A 20,202-nucleotide genomic window follows, 5' to 3' on the forward strand; every position below is an offset into this window, starting at 1 on the left:
GAAAGCATTTCTACTGAAGACATGTACTGTTGTTTTTTACTTTTCCTGGACTTTTTTACTACATGTGTACCACATAATAAAAAAACAAGGCCATGGGCTGAGGCTGAGCATGGCACGGCAGAAGGAGTGCAAGAAATATCTTCATATCTGATGGGAATATTCCATGGCAGCATTTGACTGCAGTAGACCTTGTAGCAGTCTGCAGCTTATTATTGCAAAGCCTTATCGTTCAGAGGCTACTGATATTGAATTTCCTTCCTTTGTAATTTAAAACAGTGAGGACATCTGATTCAGTCATTTTATATTTTAACACATAATACTAGACAAAAGAACAGAGATCACTGAGCGAGTTTGCTGTAATGGCACAGTTAAAGAGTGAAGCTGGAACAATTTTCTTTGGAAAGATATTTGAAGAGGTAAGTCTCCCCACTACAGATGGTGATGTTTTGATGGACAAAAAGAGTTTGCTGTTTGGATTCAGACAGGCAGGTCATGGCTTTAACAGTCTGCTCACTGACAGAAGGGGAAAAAAAAAAGGTACAAGATTTCATACTATTCTTTCTCCATTCACAGCTGATGGATGAGTTAAAAACATACATACACGAGTTTATTCCCTTGACAAGAAAATGTTGTGTTATTGTATTTCTTTCTTTGAAAATTCAACACTTTCATTAAGCTAGGAATGATATTTTTAAGGTAATTTATGTGAGTGTGACTATATTCTCTGCTGACTTGCTATTGTGTAACTCCTAAAATGGTCTCTACAGAACCACAACAAAGATTCTTTTTTTTTTTTTTGTAGGGCAAAAGTACAGTCAAAAGATACTATTTTCTCTCTTTCTCCAGCAGTTGAAGAGCAGCACTGAAATGGAGATTCAGACACCTACTCTTGTAACAGGCTGTGCACTAAAGGCTCAATCTGAAGAAAACTACTGGAATGCTGAGATAATTGAAAGATCTGATGTGCTTGACATGACCTGATATACTGAAATATTTCTAGGCATTTCTTTAGGTATTATGTTAGTGATGGAGATGCCATGACATTTTCATAGGAGATGTACTAGTTCAGCTGTTCATAATTTTGTTTTAAAAATGACCTTTTAAGATTTTTTTTTGTTTGGTATGTGTATGAGGATAGTACTTAAAGGTGCTAAACTGACAACATGATCTATTTAATGGATATTGCAATGTCATTACAGTGCCCAGCTCCCAGCAGTGTGCCAGTAATACCTCAGTTCTTCAACCAAAAAAGCAACTGAACATTTCAACATCCTTGATTATCTGCTGCGATTGGCAAAGTCCTTGCAAAAATAAGAGGATCAGAAATTCTCTCTGAAGACTTCTTTCATTTGGAGCATAAATTCTCCCTTCCTTTCTACTTATTTGAAACAGTCTGACTCTAGTAAGGAGGGTAGCATCTACTAAGGAGGACTTACCTTTTAACAGGTATTTTAATAGCCAGAAACTTCCAAAGAATGATAATCAAAAGATAAACTGGTAGTCCTACTGAATTTATATGCTGTATATTTTATTTATTTCTAATTACTAGATTTGGAGGATTTATTGGTAAGTAAATCCTATGTTTGTAGTGCCCAGAACTTTAGGGAAACAGTGAATAAATTTTTAGATACTTCAGAGTACTTTTCATTTTATTGATGTGTTTTTTTTTTCCACGATGAGGAATGAGGGCAAAGTATGCAAGCTGACTACAGAAGATAACAAAGAACATGTGCATGCTATTTTCAGAAATAAAAGTAAGTGCAACTATCCCTTTGGAGAAGGAAAAAAGGAGAGGAAGAATAAAGAGAAGGATTTGGAACAAAAAAGCATAAGATTGATGGGCTGAGAGTGCTGAAGTATGGGACAGAGTACAAAGAGAGAAAGAGGAAGGAGCATTTGGGCAATGTGAGGTTCTGATGAGGAGCAGGGGCAAGCAAGCATTAATTAACTTCTTCTTCATCACCTATTCTTGCCAGAACTGTGTAGGTAAAAACTGGAATAATCCTAGCATTGCAGGCTGCCCCAGAGGGCTGAACTGAAAGCCAGGCAGTCTATACATCTGCTTTGACTTTTATGTTTAAAGGAATCATAAGTTCCTCCAATGCTCTACAGGGTGCTCCCCTTGTGTGTGTTACACACTGAAAATATTCATTCTTTGAAGCTGTCTGTGTCCCTCAGAGTTCTCTTCTACATAAAGCCAAATCTGGCAGCAGTTCTGTTTCCCTTACAAGTGATTTGAGTTGTCCTGTCAATCACCATGTATGGGACAAGATCAGGGCCTTGTCCATTGGCAGAACTTCTTGCTCACATGTCAGCATGGATCTGCAGAGTCTAAACAAAGGGATTTGAACCCTGCTACTTGTACTATTAAAACTGAAATTGAATGTGAAAAGAAAGGAGGATGGGAATGCCAGTTAAAGAAGAAAAAAAAATAACCTTAAGGAGTGAAGTGTTAAGGAATACACTTGGAACAAGGAAGCTGATCAGAATTTTGAAGGAAAGACTAGATTGCAGGGGCTGATAGCTATGTAGCCAAAGAATTGGAGGAGGAAGCAGGAGGTGCTAGGGTGAGCATATCAACTATGCATGTGATAATGTGCACAGAAAACCTCAGAAAACCCTAGGAAATTCAAACACAGAATGAACATAGATTTCAATTTTTTCTTTGGAATTTTCTGCTCTTCCAAAATACTCAAAATCTGAATCACAGAAAAATCTTATTGTGTTTCAGATGTGTAATTACATCACACACAAACTAGCCATCTCTATGCCCTATCTGAAAAAAGAAGACTTATATCCCCATAACACACTACCTGTCTTTGCAATACCAAGACGAGTTTTGGCTCTGGCAAGACTTACATGGGTGACACTGCTGAACCCAGGACACACATGCAGAGCTGTGCTAAACGTACTGCAGGCTTGTCACGAGCTGTAGACTTGCCAAACTTTACAATCCCTCCATGTTCCATCATAGAACTAGTTTGACCCCACTTGCATTTAACCATCACACACCTTCCAAAAATGCTCTATAATTTTGTTGCTAGCTTTCATGTTTAGTAGTACGCTTGATCCTTGAGCTGTATATACCAGTATGTTAGAGCATCAGTTCTTTAAGATGCCCCCATTCTTCTAATTCAAACAAACACCTTTGAAGAAAAAGCCAAAAAACCCTCTAGATTATTCCCTCAATTTTTTTAAATACCTTATGAAGGTTTTGGGCAGCTGGCTCATTTTAAGTGTCTGACTGGCAATACCGTACAAGCACAGGGGCTGAGGTAGCTCTGTCGACCGAAATAGTTTAGGGACTCTTGCAAAAAGCTATGATACTGCGTCGCACTCCTTCACCATTCATCCCTCACCGTTAGGTTTTGAGTTTAGCTCCTGTGCTCGTACGATACAGTCAAAAATTCTTGGTTTGCTGCCTCTGCAGAGTGAACAATGAAGGTGACAGTGCAACGAAGTCTCAAGGCACTCGGCTCTCGGGATAGGCATTAACTAAATGCAGTTCTGAAATGCTTCGTTTCGCCACAGGACAACGGAGCAAGTACCAGGCTATTTTGGGATAAAAGCGATGCTGAACACACACCGCACTACCGTCAGAGTGAACGGGTCCGCACTGACTCTCCGTGGTAGGCTCCTGCCGGCACCACCCGCGCCCCCCTCCCCGAGGAAGGCCGCTGACTCTGCCGGGACGCTCACCACCCTTCCCACTCCCGACCGACCGACCGGCCGGGCGGAGGACTGGCACTGCCCCCTCCTCGGCTTCACCTCACGCTGCGCAGGCGCGCTTCAGCGACGCATGCGCCGAGGGGCCGGTGGCGGAGGGGCGCGCAGGCGCGCCAGCGGAACCGGCCGCCGCGAGCAGGCGGGCGCGGGTCTGCATCCGGGTCGCCGTCGTGCCCATTGTCTGGGGAAGGGGCCCTGGGCTTGGTGGCTGTGCACCCGAGGGCCCCTACCCGCCCGCCGCTCACCTGCGCAGGCTTTAGTAAGTGATCCGCAGCGGCTCTTCCCATCCCTGCCTTGCGGGGATGCGGGGTCTCCGGCGGGCGCCCCTGGTCCGGGCGGGCGGGCTCATCGTCGTCCCGTAGGCGGCCTTGGCTGTCGTTTCCCCGTGCCTCTCCTTGCCGGCGCTGATGGATCACGCCAAGGCACCACGTCCGGAGGTGCTGGTGGCTTCGGGAACCTCCGGCGACCCCAGCGTCCATGTAGCTCCCCCCAGGATTCCTGCCGATGACTGGGGCTGCAGCCGGTGAGGTGCCGTGCGGTTTCCCGGCGTGTGTGGGGAGCGCAGCGGCTGTGGCTGGGGCTGTGTGCAAACGTGCCGCTGCCTGCCTTCACCTGTGGGGATGGATGTCCCCCGCACCCTGCACCTGCCGGCGGTGTGGCGGGCTGTGCCCCTGCCTGTCACGGTTGTTCTGCTTTGTCTTTCATTTGCATACGTTTAGCCGCTCCTATGATGTTTTTGTAATACCACCTAGTAACAGTACTGTGTTTTTTTTTCTGCAGTGGATCGCAGTTCGAAGAGGAGGCAAGTGAAGCCTTTAGCAGCTTCGCTGCTGGAAGCATTAGATTATGATAGCTCTGATGACAGTGATTTTAAAGTTGGAGATGCTTCAGGTAAATCGGCTTCCTCGTCTCCTCCTTGCAGAATCACCTAATTTTTGTTTCATTGTTGGTCATTTAATATCATGTTTGAGACGGAATGTTGTTAGTGAACTGTTGGGACTTGGAGCCACTTAGAAGCTCAGTGACTTGATTGGATAACTGGAAATTCTTGGACTGTGGATAAGAAACAACTGATGAAACAAAAAATCCATACAATACTTAAATTGTAATTATTTTTTTTCTCAACAGACTTCATAATTATCAAAGAAGTTTTTGCAGAAGCATTCCATTAGCTACTGTGCTGACTGCTTTAGCTACATCTACTGCTTTTTATTTTTACAATGTAGAGAGAACTTTTGAAATGCTCACTGCATATAGCTCTTAAGAACTTGCCTCTTTCTCAAGGTTAATTCCACTTGGTGAGTGAAACCCTTGAGCAGAAAAATAATCTGTTAAGGGTTTTGTTGTTTTTTTGATAGACAAACTCAAAGTGCCCATTCAGATGGCTGTGGAGAAAGGTTTGTGCGTTTCATATAAAAAGGAAGTCCTTGCTTCAGAGTGGTTTTGTTCTGCAGTCTTTTCTGTGCGTGCATGTGCCTGTATCTGCACTGAACATTGTCAGAAACTGAAAGTAAACAAGATACCAAAATGGATAAATCAAAGTATATTGGAGGGAAGGGAAAGAAGGGGCAGGACAATGTTTGTAAATAAACAGCACATTGGAAGTTCTGTGGCATATGCTCAGGGAATTGAGCAAAGAGATGCAGGGTGTGTAAAATATAAGAGAAGCATTATGACAGCTTGGCACATAACTTTGCTTTATTATTTCTGCACTAGGGACACTAATCTGTGTTTTCATGCAAATGTATTGTGCAAAAATGTTCTCTATCTCCATTTAAAAGCTTATTTTTTAACATCTGGTAAGTTTCTCCTTATTAATGAACTTAAAAAAGCTTAATCATTCTTTCTGCATTTTTCCTTCCCCAAGCTTAGATATATTTCCCTTCCTTGGTCTGGTAGAAGCAGGCTGCAGTGACTTAAAAGGGTAAAACTGATGTCATATTATCAATTTAATGCTAAGATTTCTTGGGGGCTTGTTAATTTACTTTTTAAGTCTTGTTTTGGGGATTTTAGAGCCTTTTGATTTAAGGGTGCTGCCTTTTGCAAAGACTATTTGCCATAAAAGGAAATCAGCCCCCCAGAAAATTTCTTCATTCTGGAGCAGTAGTGTAGGTAGGATTTTAGGAAAAAGGAGAATTGGAAATGGAGTATGACAGATGGACACATAACTTGGAGCAGTATATTATTTGATTAAAAGACAGTTGTTAATTAAAATTAATGAATACAGTTTCCTGATTCAACTATGTCAAAATGCAGAGGATTCATTTGTAACTGATATCCTTTTTGACTTTTAGAATATCATATGTACACGTGGTGTTGGTCAGTATCTAGCCTGGTTAATTTCATTTTCCCTTGAAAAAACAGTACTGAATTGAAATTATATCAGAAAAACCCAAGTTCTACTTAGTAAATGTTTTTTGAATTACTATTTTATGTTCATATACCTCATATAGCATTGTTTTAACATGTCAGAACCTATATCTATCACTTGTAGTAAAAATTAATGTTCTGTTTAATAAAATGTAAAATCTAGTGAAACCACTTTGAAACAGCAGTAGAGTTTGATGGTTTACACTTTATTCTGTGATTTTTCAATGAGAAGGGAGAAAGTTGTTTTGGAGAAGTTGGGGAATGGAGAGTTGTTAAACAGAACCTCCTAAGTTTTGAAACAAACAAAAAAAAAATTATTGTGTGCAGTACGAGGTAAATGAAACAGAACATCTGTGCTGATCTAAAATGAAGATGGTATTACATAGCCTTAAATATGGTTGTACCTTGTCCATTTAAGTTTGGATGGAAGAAGTGCTGAAGTAAAATGACTTTTACGCACACTTATAAGTAAAATCGATAATTCTGAAGTTATGTGTATATACAAAGAATCTGTTCACACATGAAAGCAACCCTGTTAAACAAATTCTGGATTGTTCCTAATAGAAAATAGGTTTTCCCTTTTCCACTGTGGTTTCAGCCTTTGAAGTATAATGTGCATCACTCCAGTACAGTCGGGGCTGTTGCTCTTTTTCTCTTTCAGTGATCATAGAGGTCTCTCCATATGCAGCCTGTTGCAAATCTGCATTTAGCAGTTGTTTGAATTCAGGATTTTGTGTAGTTTGCTTACAAAGGGAAATAAATGTGAGAGAAGGAACAAATATCTATATGGAAAATGACTACAAATTCTACTCATGCACTCAGAAAGAACCCATAAGTATGGTAATTCCACAGGTCTGCAATGTACATCTGATTCACAAATGTACACATAGGTGTTTAAAAACACAATTCTGAAAGTTGAAAATTAAAGGACTATCTAGATGCTGAGTTAAAGAATTCTGAAGTTGTTTACTTCCTGTTGGTGATGTTCCATCTGTATGTATGAGCTTTAGGATGTTGAGTGATGTGTGCTAGTAGATGATACTATGCAAGTTTAGGAAGACTGAGCCCTGAACATTTAATCTTTTACACACGTTCGTTCTGTCATATTTCTGGGAATATGAGATGCAGTAAGATTTTGAGAAGTTGGTATTAAGTACTAGTAGGAAGGATTCAGCATTTCTGAGTTTCTGTATTCAGAGTCCTAATGCTGTGGGAAATGTTTTTCATTACAGAAAAGATTTCTAGTCACCTAACCTCCATTTCCACCAAAAAAGTCCATGGGAGTTACAATCTTTGCCTACAGTGTAGTTAATCTCTTTTCTTTCAGATCTAGGTCACACAAACAAGCAATTACTGCCTTTTTCACTTAAAAGATCTCATCATTCTGACATCTCTTTAGGGAAACTGATTTTTAAAACTGTTATATTCTTGTAAATTTACTTAATGTGGATAGTTTTCAGGCCTGTGGGCTTTTCATTATGTTAATATTGAATGAAGTAGTTTTTTAATGGATTCTCTGTTTCTACATAATAGAGAGTACTGTATTTTCCTGGTTTTTATAAACATCTTGAAAAATTTGCTCCTTAAGTAAGAATGTCATATATAATCTTAATGTGAGATCAATAAAAAACTGTTCCTTTGGAGTCAGAGCATACAAATATGTCACCTGAAATATGGTTCTGTAATGTACTCCATTGAAGCTTTTTAATAATATGTTTCACAGTATGGATCAGTTATTTGAAGTTTTGCTTTTAAGTTAATTAGACAATACTTCTTTCTTGGTGGTTTTTTTTGTTTGTTTTTGTTTGGGGGTTTTTGTTTGTTTGTTTTTTGGATCTTCTTTTCTAGCAAGAGCAGCTAGAGATATACTGTTGTCAGAAATCAGTGTATAGTTGCAGAGTGATTCCTAGCAGGATTCCAGAGCAAGGATTTACTGCTTTTCTTCTCTGTCATCTTGAAGTCAGTCAGTTTTGGCAGCTCATATACTGAAATCTGAATAATGCAGAGAAATGTAGTGTGGTTCCTGAGCAAGGATGATGTGTGAATTTAAGGCTCTTTCTCTGAGTGTAGCTAAGAAGAGCATAGCTGAATGCTTCCTTGAAGAATTGGATTCTTTACTACTTTTGCTATAAGTCTTACAGACTCAAATTTTTAGAGACATTGATAAATGTTTGGGGTTTTTTGTGTTGAATGTGTGGAGTCTGGCTTGCATAAATATGGTGTATTATTGCAGTTGAGGTCAGTAGGAGCTCTGTTTAAAATGATCTATATAAATACATATATTAGGTATTCTGAAAAACTTGTGACTTGATCTAGAAATAAAAAGTTGCAAATATATTTATCTTTCTGTAATTTGTTTCCTCATACTGTGATGGAGAATCCACTTCTGCTTTCCTGTACAGGATATTGGAATACACAGAAATGTTTGTGAAGCACCAAAATACTTGTAGTGGTAAATAGTACTGAAATATTGATGAAGAAACTAATACATTTGTTTTTGAGAATAAACATAAATGATAAGTAACAGCAAAGTTGTAGGGTGTTTCAGCAGAGAGTGAAGGTAAGCAAAAATATTGGATAGCTAATGATTAGTAAATTATCACTTAATTGCACAATCTTAATACAATCATTTCAAGGCTTGGATTTGCAACTGGAATGTGTAGTCCCTCAGAGTGGAGTTCCCGAGGGCTTTTTCCCACTGACAAAATGGAAAATACCTGGCATTAGGTTTTGTTGGTTTATCTTTGTCCCAGGTGAGATCTTTTGTCTGTACAAATGTCTGCGGCTTGAAGTAACACTTTGAAGTGACTGGCAAGCATTTTGAACTTGCATTCTCTATGGAAACACTCAAGATTTCCATTTTTCTGTGTGTTTACTGAGAGCAGAGGAATAATCTAGCAGAAACCTAGGCTTTCATTCCAGTGTCTGGGCAGGGTGGATTTAGTGATGGGATGACATTTGTTTTCTTTGTTTTCACCTTACCTGACTTCCAGTCTGTCTCCCCCTTATGGAATGCTTTCTCATTCATTCATTAATTCATTAATTCATTTAGTGTCATTCTGCTTGTTCAGTCAGTCTTGAGCAGGATTTGCATGGTCCCTACTTTTACTATGCCTGCTTTACTTTCTCTTGCATCTCCTCTCTCTTGTGCTGTGTCTATTTGTGTGTTTCCTGCCACATGTAGAAGGTTCTTCTGTGCTTTATTTACACCAGCTTGGTGGGATGGTTGGTTTGCAGCCTGGCCACCTCAGAGTCTAGATATGCCATTGAGGATGGGATGTTTCAAGTGTTTTCTTGAACAAATACTTGTTACAGTGCTTCAGAGACTTAGACTTAGCATGTCCTAGACATATGTTCAGCTGTCTCCCAGATGCTACTTCCCTTGCAGAAGGTGTGAAATTCTCAGGTGTTTCTTGGAAAAATACATATTCTGGCTGAGTATTCAGTAGCTTATATTGGAATCCAATTTTATGGGTTATTTAAGTCTGCAGCTTTACTGAGAGAAGTCATGGGGTACGCAGTACTTCAGGCCAAACAAAGTTTGATACCATTAAAACCAGGGAAATGTCAAGCAAATTCAGGAGGTAAGGTAACAAATTCCATCTGTGTTACGGCAATATAAATAAGGCTGTTCTCAATGACTCATCAAATTTGGCAACCTTTAGTTTTGGGTACTTTTATGACTTGAATAGATACCTACTAAAATGCTGTGGAATTACTGCTAGTATAGAAGTGAGGAAACTGCTTACTAAGCAGCTCTCATTTATGTTCCTCTTCCATTCTTCTTTTGCATTAAAATACATGTCTTCTGAACTATGTGTAATCATGGATCAGTTCTCAGTTTCATTTCTTACTCTGCCCATTTTAAATCTACAGTTAATACAGATTAGGTACTTTTTTCAAAACATTGAGAAGTGAATATCTCTCCTTAGAGCAGTAACATCTTAATCTATGTTGATTTTGTTTTGTATGTTCTTTATCATATTACTTTGGCTGGTTCCATATTTTGTAACTGCCAGCATTGTCAGTGTTGAATTGCCAGTAGTCTCCCAATATTTAATCATCATTCTCAGCAAAATAGCATAGAGACCCAGTGGCATAGATCTAACTGATGTTAGATTCTCTTTTTTTGAAGTTGCAAGTGAAGTATTAAGCCTTTTCAGTTCTTGCTTTTGGTATAGTTATATTAGTCTTTGTGTAATGGACCTCTGTGGCTTTAGTCTCATAGACAAATGTGATGAGAACTTTCCTGTTGCATAACTCTGCCTTTGGCAATTTAAAAGTTCATGCTTCCCATGAACGATCTAGTTTTTCCTGCCATATTTTTACATCTAGTTGTTAATACCAGAACTTTCTAGTTATCTTAAGCATTTCCTTAAAGTATTTTGGAGTCTTTTAAATTGTTTGCAATTTGTAGATCAGATGTGTAGGAAATAATGGAGTTTTTTTGTGACTGTAGCTATTCTTCTAAGGAAGTTTAGGGGCAGAAGTTGTTATTGACACTTTTTTGCAGTGCTTTCCTCTTTTCTTGTCTGCCAGAAAGAAGGCACACCCCCTGGGGGCTTGTTATGTGGTGTGTAACATGGTGTTTCAGCAGAGATGCCCGGGTAATTTCATGTCATCATGTCAAAGATTTGTTGTCTGCCTTGTGATTGGGAGAAAGAGGCTAAGGAACTACTGGGCAGGGTGATGGTGACTGAATAGCTTTAACCTCCAAAAGAATTCACCTCACCTGTAGCCTGTTTTTTTGTTACCGCTCTAAGAAGAGAGTATTGTGAGGCACACTGGTCTGGATGACTTCTCACATGATGCCTGTAGATTCTTAGTGACCTCTAATAAGAATAACTTTCGACATGGTAGTTGTTTTCTATCCTGCATGCTCAGCTTTCTGGGTTTTTACCCCTTTTCAGTGTCCCAGGATCCTGGATTATAGTCTCTGTGTGTAGCTTTGAGCACCTGGGTAAAACACAACCAGACAGGACTCAGTGCAAAAAAAAAAAAAAAAAAAATTCCAGAATTATTTTAGATACTTCATTCCTGCTATCTGGAGTTGGTTAGGCTTTGTTAATGGAAGAGGCAAGCCCAAAATCAAGTCTGTGATTTCCTTTAACTAGTGTATCCTTCAGACTTCACTTAAAAGCAAACATTTAGGCTGCTTGTTAAGCAGAATACTTCAATGAAGAATCAGCCTGCCTGCTGTGAGTGGGCAGCCATGTACTTACATTCTGCAGCATTTACTGTCTGTATACATGGAACTAAAATCAGTTGGTACCATGTTTTAAGTTGCTTGTAAAATGGTCCTGCAAAACCCTGGGAGGATTTATCTGTTGTAGTGATTTCAGTAGCTTTCCCCTGAAGTCTTATCAATATTATACAGGACTTCATAGTTGATTAGCAGTCACTTTTCTTTATTACACTTTTTCATACGTTAATTCTGGAGTATAATGTTCTGTCCTGGAGAGTTCCTCTCTGAATTGTCCTCTTTGAGTTTGACTGCCACCTGCTGTTATGCTCTGAAGAGCTAAAGGTGTACAGGCATAAATGGTGCCTTTCTCACAACTGTTATGTCTCATATTTGTTCTCAGTGGGACTGTATATTCTTTGCTATTTGATGGTGTATCTGGCCCAATCTTTCACTGAGAGTAGCTTGAGTTCTCTGCCATAGGGAATAACATCATATGGTTGCCAATTCGAAAGAGGCATTCTTTCAAGGAGAAAATTGTATACTACAGCCTCTTCCTAACTGAAAGTGCATCTGACAGAAGAACACCTGCAAAAATAGCTGTTATCACAGAATAGCTCCTTCTAGAAAAGCAGCTATCACAGTGAATCCATTCAGACAGAAGAGGAATATCCCTTACTGTAGATATCTCTGGTGTGTACATGGATGCAGAAAGAGTACAAAGCATAATGTGCAGGGAGAAGGCAAACAGAATTTGAAGGAGAGAAGTGAATGTAACTAGTGTTTATTTTTTCTCTGTTTTTTTTTTATTGTTGGCATGGCATAAAGCAGCTAGAGAAATACTGTTAGTTCTGTAGTGTTGATGTTACAAGGATCACTGTTGGTAATTTAGAGTGCTGTTAAAGGCTAAGCTATTCCCAGGCCGAGATTCTCTCTAGAAATGAAGGGGAAGCATGTTTAGAAGTGGATTGCATATTAGTTAATACTGTCTCTTATTTCTTAGGCATGCCTGAGGAGTGTTCTACTATTTCAAAATTTCAGTTAATTACATTGTACTTATGTTACTACCATTAAGGCTGGTATGCATGTTTGAATTAATTACTCTTTTTCTCTAAAGACTGTACAGTAACTTGTGTTACTGTATTTTCATTTTTTTTCTGGTTCTCTAAATGTTAGAATGTTTGCAAAAAACTTTTACTTTCTATTATGTGTAAGGGGACTGTTAACATTAATGTCCTGATCAGTAATAGTAGCACACCTTTTTTTTTTGTGTGTGTGTTGATAATTATAAAGTCTGCTCATCAAATACTTCCACATACAGGCTTATGAAGAAAAAGACAAAAGTAGTCATTACATGGAACTATCAACTGAATTACTGTCTAGTCATAGACAGTGATCTGTGGGGTGGAAGTAACGCCATGTGAAGTGTGTAGCACACTGATCCCACTGTTTGTGTATTTGTCTTTAGACAGGGGTGTATGTGCACAGAAATTCTATGTGTGAGGTGGTACTGAGTGGTGTTTTTTTGTGGTAACTAAAGTGATTAAGGAATGTGGGGTTTTTTTTGTTGTTGTTTTTTTTTAACTTACAAGCATCAACATGTGACTTTGCATCAGGAACTTGGTGATGGCTCTGAACAAATGGAAAACTGTAGCCACTGCCTAATTGATCTCTGTGTTGGATCAGTTAGGCAGTGGCGTTATATTTTTGTTGTTAATTTAAGAAATATTTTCTGAGGTTTTCATCCTTAACACTGTAAATGAAAGATAGTAGGTGAACATTAGATAAGAGATAGTCAAGGTGAATGGTGTTTATAAATTTTATCAAATTCACTTGTCATATTTTGAAATATTTTTTACATGTACTTTATAGTACAGATGCTTTATTTTGTGATCTGTACTATAAGGTACAGTGTACCTTATAATACAGATAGCAAAAACACACAAAAAAAATTTCTTCTGTACTTTTTTGTTGCACAGACTGGCCTGTCTGTTCATTGCACAGACTGGTTTTCTATTAATTAATAGAAATAGTGGCTACACACGGAACAATATCATATGGGTGGTATAAGGTTAGAATTTTTGCATTGATGTGCAGCTGCAAGACTGGACCATAATTTATGTGGGATTAATAAATGAAATACCATTGGAAATTAGAAGAGCCCCCAAACCCAGGAAAACAAATGTGTAATAAATATGAAGGTATGGAATTATCCATACTTTTGTTAGTACTTGTTATGCAAACTCCTCATTTTGTAACTTCAAACTTCTTTATTGGATAACTATTTTATTTTGAAGATTTAGAAATCGCCTGCAGAAATTTACAAACTGGGATGCTCTTTCTTTAAGATGTGCCTTCACATGGAAATTATTCTGTGCTACTGGTTGTTGTTAATATGAGCTGCAGTTCAGAGGAACATTTAACGTTCATTTAATAAATACTGCCATCTTTTTTTTTGACATCTTAAAATATACTCACGTTTAACAGATTCTCAACATACTACTCGAAATAGCTGGACACCAGCTGAAAAAATAGGTGGAATACCTTATGAGGGAGGAACATGCATCATTCTTTTGTTTAACAACTTACTTCAACAGATTTTATTTTTGGGGGTACATTTCTGTCGGCACTTTTTTTAAATTTTCATATGCTCAACAGATTCTGAAGGAAGTGGTCATGGGAGTGAAGATGCATCAAAGGACAGTGGTGAAGGTTCCTGTACTGAATCAGAAGAAAATATCTTGGAGGAGGAACCGGCAGAAGAGAAAGTAGAAGAGCAACAGCCCAAAAGCTCTACTGAAGAGGAGATGCCAACAGCAGACAAAGAGGTAATTAAAACTGAAAAGAAAGAGCAAGAAGATGAAGAAGAGAAGCCAAAAAAGAAGAAAGAAAAGGAGAAAGCAGCTGAACCTGATGCTGTAGCTGACGAGCAAACAAGTGAACCAAAAAAATGGAATTTGCGCAGGAACCGACCTTTGCTGGATTTTGTATCAATGGAAGAACTAAATGATATGGATGACTATGATAGTGAAGATGACAACGACTGGCGGCCTACTGCTGAGAAAAAAAAAGGAAAAAATGCACTGCGGAAAGAGGGAAGTGATGGAGATAATGAGGATGATGAAGATGATGGGAGTGGAAGTGATGAGGATGACAATGATGAGGAAGGTAATGAAGAAGATAATAGCAGCACGGCTAGTGATGGAGGATCCAAGAAGAAGAAGAGTAAAGTTCTTAACAGGAATAATGCAGATGATGAGGAATTGACAAATGATAGCCTGGCTCTTTCACAAAGCAAGAGTAATGAGGTAGTGCAAACAACTTTCTATAATATATCTGTTAACAAGTGGAAACTACTCCCTAGTAGATATTCTGTTAAATTAGAAAAATTGAACTGATTGGCTGGAGTTGTGTTTAGAGGAACAAGAAAAACAGCAAAATTATACTAAATAGGTACTGCATATTAAATAACCTTGTTTGGACCATTTGGCCAATCTAATGCCACTAAAGTCAATAGAGTGACTTCTCTTGGCTTTAGGGGGGTTGGATTAGTTTGGAAGGAAATAGGAGGTCCAGTATGCAAATCAGGGTGTATTAGTGAGACTTCTGGTTAGCATAGATATTGCATATCTATAATGTTCTAAAAGTTAAAAGCATCTGTGACATAGTCAGAAAATAGCTAAATGACAGATTGTTCTTTATCTTAGCCCTTCTTTTGTGACAAACATCAAAATCTGAACACTAAGTTCACTGATAGAAGAATCCTAAGTAAAGAAATATGCACACTGGGTTTAAAATCAAATAGAATAATCATAATAATTCATGTTAAATTTGCTTATAATCATAGAATCACAGAATCATAGAATAGTTAGGGTTGGAAAGGATCATCTAGTTCCAGCCCCCCTGCCATGGGCAGGGCTCACAGGTGATTTCTTACAGTGTGAAAAATCATTTGGGAACTATTAAATATCTTCTGATTATAGAATTTGAAAATTTTACAGGTGTTTAATAATGCAACTTTTTTTTCTATGCACAGTTTCTACAGTTGCCTGGAAGGTTGTGCATGCGGAAAAATTAAGATATTAGGTTGTCAAGATGGTTGACTTCAATATCCTGCAGTGACAAAATTTTGAACAAAGTGAGAAAAGTGGCTGCAGAATCTACATGCAATTTTGCAGTAAATAATTGCAATATCAACATAAGTGATAGTGATATGATACTATTAAAATTTTTGCTGTTCCATTTAATCTTAATTTTAATGTGTAAAATGAGAGAGAACTAAACAGCGTATTTGAAAGAATCAGTTGTCTCTGTCTTTCAAGAGAGTTGTTGTCTTTCAACAACTGTCTTTCAGTTGTTACGTATTATATATATATATGATTGCCAATGACCTGTGCTGTTTTATTTATTAGTTATAGATGCGATGGAAAAAAACCACACATAATTCTATTATTTTTTTTTTGTATAGGCATCTTCTTTAATTGTCTAACTGTAATTCTAGTGTTGTTACCTATATTCTCTTAGCTCAGCAGCTGTACATGCTCTGCCACTAGTGATGATCAGAACATCAGAGATAGGCAGTTTTCTGTCAGTTGTTTCCCATATCAGAATGGAGATGTGACTCTACATTCTTAGGGATGTATTCTTGAATATGTCCATAATTTCCATTGACTTGAAAAGTTAGGCCCGTTTCAGAAACCTGCAGCTGTGTCTGGTGTATCTCTTGTGAAGCTTCTTAAGATGCATGGACCTCAGATTCTGCTCTTTCATTTGGTTTAAGACATTGATCAAAAGATAAAATTTGAGAATTTGAAATTCAAATTATAATTTTGTAACTGCTTTACATGCAGTAAAGTTATCAAAGTACTGTTTATGAATAAGTCTTTAACAGGAAGTCTTGCAACAATGAGTATCTGTAGATACTCTCCCACTACAATATTCTAAAATAGTAGAAATAAAAAGGTAAAAAAGCTTGTCTAGCAGACAAATCTAGCAAAATCTCATTATGCTGCAGAAGCTAATTTCTTAGAAAGCCAGATGTCTGAATGCATAATTAATTGATGAAGGAATGTTCAGGTAATTAACTCTGAACATGTTGTAGTGTCCTTAGTATGCATTCTTCCTTTAATTTCCTTACATTTTGGAGGTGGCTATTGAGGGGCAGGGAGATGGGGTTGTTTGGTTTTTGTTTCTGTGGGATTTTTATTTTTCTACATTTTTCAAAAGTATTTTGAGGTCTGCAATGTTTTAACCTATGCTGTAATTAAATATGTGTCTTTCTACTTTATCAAGCACAGGATGCAAACTTTCTTTTTCTAGGGTCAGGCATCATTAGCAGATAAATAAGCTTTTCTGGTTTTATAATTGCTACCACTTTATGAGATTCTTCTATTCTTAGTGAAGTGTGGGGGGGTTCTATTTATTTTTTTTATAATTCCTTTAAAGTTGGAAGTATGTAAGCATATCACTTGAAATGCTCACTTTCTTCATTAACACCACTGATATGGGAATTACATAGTGATACAACTGAAGTAGTTTCTCTCACATGGGTAGGGAACAGGACTTGTTCAGGAGTTGTCAGCAGTTACCATCTCTACATTAAAATTACCGTGCTTTGGACATGTATAGTCAGCTTCTGGGATGGGGGGGTCTTTCAGGTGCTTACATGGTCTAAGTAGGAGAGAGCGGCATACGTTCCGCATCACTCTCCATGTCTGTGTAGAAAATTAAGTTATTCTGCTGCTCTGTTTGACCTGTTGGCTGTCTTCACATAAGGTAAACCATAATGGATGGGGAACCTAATATTAGATCTACATTTGCTGGGCTTCCATTATTGCTTGTTTTCCCTCTCCCCCACATTTTTGTATATGTTCTCACTGTATAAACAGGCTGTGTTTTTTCAGTGTTTTTACAGTTGTTTATTTAACCTAAACTAATAGGTTGTGGGGTTTTTTTTGTTTTGTTTGGTTTCTGTTGTTGGAGTATTATTATTGTTGTTGTTATTACTACTCCTACTATTATTATTTATTATTATTTTTATATTACCAGACCTTGGGCTTCTCTAACAGTAGAGATCACAAATTTCTTCTAAACTTCTTTTAGTGAAACCAAATAACAGTTTAAATTGAAGGTATTGTTAGTCAAAACTGATTTCTGTAGAGCTGCGAGATGCCTGTGCCATTACACAATTAATTTGCAAAAGTTAGGGAGAACCTACTGCCATTTTTCTCTCTGCCGTGTGAATGACAAGCTAAATGTGAGTATGTTGAGCAATGATGGGCTACAGTATTTTTGAAAAAAATGTGCAAGTTTCTTGCTTTCCTCAAAATACTTTGCAGCTTTGCCCTAAAAGAAAGATTCTGGAAGAAATGCTCTGTAAGCCTGAACTCTGTAGCAGAGAATCTTCTATTTTTCACAATGATTTGCATTCCTTAGGGACGCATGATTGTGTGAATGGTTGCATAATCTTTAATTTTTACTTCTAGATTAGGGTTTATTTATAGATCATGTCTCCTTAGGTTTTTTAGAAAAAATAGATGGGAGCTCAAGATGTCTTTCTGAATAGATAGAAGTATGTGCTTGACGCTTCCTAGGTCAAAAACGTAAAAATCCACCTCTGTTATTCAAAGTAAACCATTTGAACCCAGCTTTAGGTGATAAGGTTATTTTGCCCTTTTATTTAATTTTAAATAAAGCAAAGATTTCCCCCTTTACCTTCCACATACCTGCCCAGATAACCTGAAGTACAAAGAGACTTCATTAATGATTCACTAAAAAATTTGTGTGGAGATGTACTATGTCAGATTGAGAGGTTATCATGAGATAATTGCATAGATTAGGGTGAGAATTTAAAATACTTGGGGAGGATTACCTACATTATGTAGCATTCATGGTACTTTTTATCTACATAGGCTACACAGGCATAGTACTGGTGCTATGTTTTATATTATAAACAAGTGTTGGAATGAGAAAATGATGTTTGAGAGTGCACCTTCCACCTTCTTTTCTTTTTTTTTTCCTGATCTGTTAGGATACCACACCAGTTTTGGAATATTCCCAGATCTCTGATACGTTGAATGATGCCTGAACCTGTCAGTGTCTGCTCAGAAATGATTTGTTACAGTTACACTCAGTATTTATTTTTTCTAATAACTAGTGTGCCTAATTTCACACTTCCCTATGTGCCTTCATATCACCAATGAAGGTAGTTCAAGCTTAATGTTTGCTTTTTAGTATAAAAATAAAAGATAATATATGTAAACTGTAAAATTTTGCAGAAGAGTCAGTGTCTGTATCTCTCAGTGGAAATAATGATAAGTCTAAACGGTGTTTATGAAAAAAACTAAATTTACATATAGCTTTATTTGGTTTATGAAACACTTCTCTGTGTTCCCTTAGAGAAATTCCATGTTAAAAGACACATTCTTTTTAAGTGGTCTAGTTCACATTGAAGGTTGCCAAAACAGAGCATTATGTTTGTCATGCAAATAATTACTCTTGCATGTATGCAGGAGAAAGTAAATTGTTGTATTTTAATAAATCAAATGGCTTTGCATGGAGACATATAAATCTGCATTACAACAGAATAGAACTAAGCTGATAATTTGTCATATTTTACATAAGTGAAAACTTGGCAGGCTCCTGTTAGCTGTTTTATTTTCAGATTTTGCAGATCCATGTAACTTCTTTTTGGAAGGTGAAATTTTAACAACATTTGAATGTCATCTTTGGCCTTGGTGTATTTTTTTCTTTTTTTTTTTCCCCCGTTTTAAATGTCTTTTTTTAGGGGTGTGCATTATTTCCTTACAATAGACCATATATGGTTTAAAGATGTGTATGTTTCTATTGCGGAAATAAGACCCTTCTCTGGCCCTTGGATTTGGAGGTATCTTGAGCTTAGATTATATCTATACTTTCTCCCAGGTCTTATGTTTGTGAATGAAGCATTTGAACGTTCCAACAACAAAGAAGCTTTTAGTCTTGTGAAATTTGCTTGTTCAAATATTGAGCAAAACCCAGATCTTTTCTTTGTTGTGAATAAAATTGAAGTTCCTGGTATAATCCATGTGTCTTAATTTTTCAATATTAGGACTCATTGATCCTTGAGAAGTCTCAAAATTGGAGTTCCCAGAAAATGGACCATATTTTGATTTGTTGCGTTTGTCTTGGAGATAACAGTGAAGATGCTGATGAAATAATCCAGTGTGACAACTGTGGAATAACAGTGCATGAAGGTAATACAACTTTTCATTCTCATTGTGGGAGGAAAGTGCATGCGTTGCTTTTAATAAAATTTTGATGTGCTTTTTCCAAAAAATGAAGTCTTTGAACTCTGGCAGTTACTTTCTTGTAATACTATATGGATCCATTTTAGTAGTGAAACATCCGTCTTCTACTTTAGCAAAGCAAATATAAGCAACTATAGGACAGGGCATTTTTTCAGATACTTATATAATGAATCACAATCTGTAAATATTTGAACTGTACATTGTATTTTTAGGGCTTTAGGTTATTGTGAGGTAAGCATATGAAATTTTAACATCTTTACATAGAAGATGAGGCTGTGTTGTATGTCATTGCTTTTTTTCTTGAGGATGCAAGGCAGGGTAGGTACTAACAGAGAGGCATACCTGTTTTGTTGAAAAACAAACTATGTTTTTTTTCTTCATTAATCTGATGGTGATTTGGTTTTTATCTTGTTTTGATTTTATTGTCATTTCTGAAACCCTGTACCTTTTTAGAGCTTCAGTTTTTTAAGGTTTCCCAGAAAAATGAAATAGGCTAGTTCAGTCCTTGAAATTAGAAGGTAGGCTTTCATTCTTCAAAAGCATAGAAGGTGTATCTTTCATTTATGTGACTTCATTTGTTTTAATTTTTTTTTTGAGTTGTTCAGCATGCCTATTCAAGTAGGAAGTGCTTTTATT

At 37.4% G+C, this 20,202-nt stretch overlaps 1 protein-coding gene across 5 annotated transcripts in view; it reads left to right on the forward strand.

Annotated features, from left to right (window-relative positions):
• Positions 1-3,837: 3,837 nt before the first annotated feature.
• PHF14 (PHD finger protein 14) overlaps positions 3,838-20,202 on the forward strand; it is a 165,846-nt gene continuing 149,481 nt past the window's right edge. For 3 of the 5 annotated variants that reach the window (XM_031052445.2, XM_031052447.2, XM_031052448.2), the window contains exons 1-4: positions 4,017-4,249; positions 4,507-4,617; positions 13,937-14,586; positions 19,368-19,512. In XM_031052445.2, the coding sequence (XP_030908305.2) occupies positions 4,231-4,249; positions 4,507-4,617; positions 13,937-14,586; positions 19,368-19,512 (925 nt within the window). In that variant the 5' untranslated portion in view covers positions 4,017-4,230. Of the gene's footprint in view, positions 3,986-4,015; positions 4,250-4,506; positions 4,618-13,936; positions 14,587-19,367; positions 19,513-20,202 lie in introns of those variants that run through there. The other 2 variants (XM_031052446.2, XM_031052444.2) reach the window with 2 other exon arrangements.

Source organism: Melopsittacus undulatus, chromosome 1 (assembly GCF_012275295.1).
Source record: "Melopsittacus undulatus isolate bMelUnd1 chromosome 1, bMelUnd1.mat.Z, whole genome shotgun sequence".
Taxonomy (NCBI): Eukaryota; Metazoa; Chordata; class Aves; order Psittaciformes; family Psittaculidae; genus Melopsittacus; species Melopsittacus undulatus.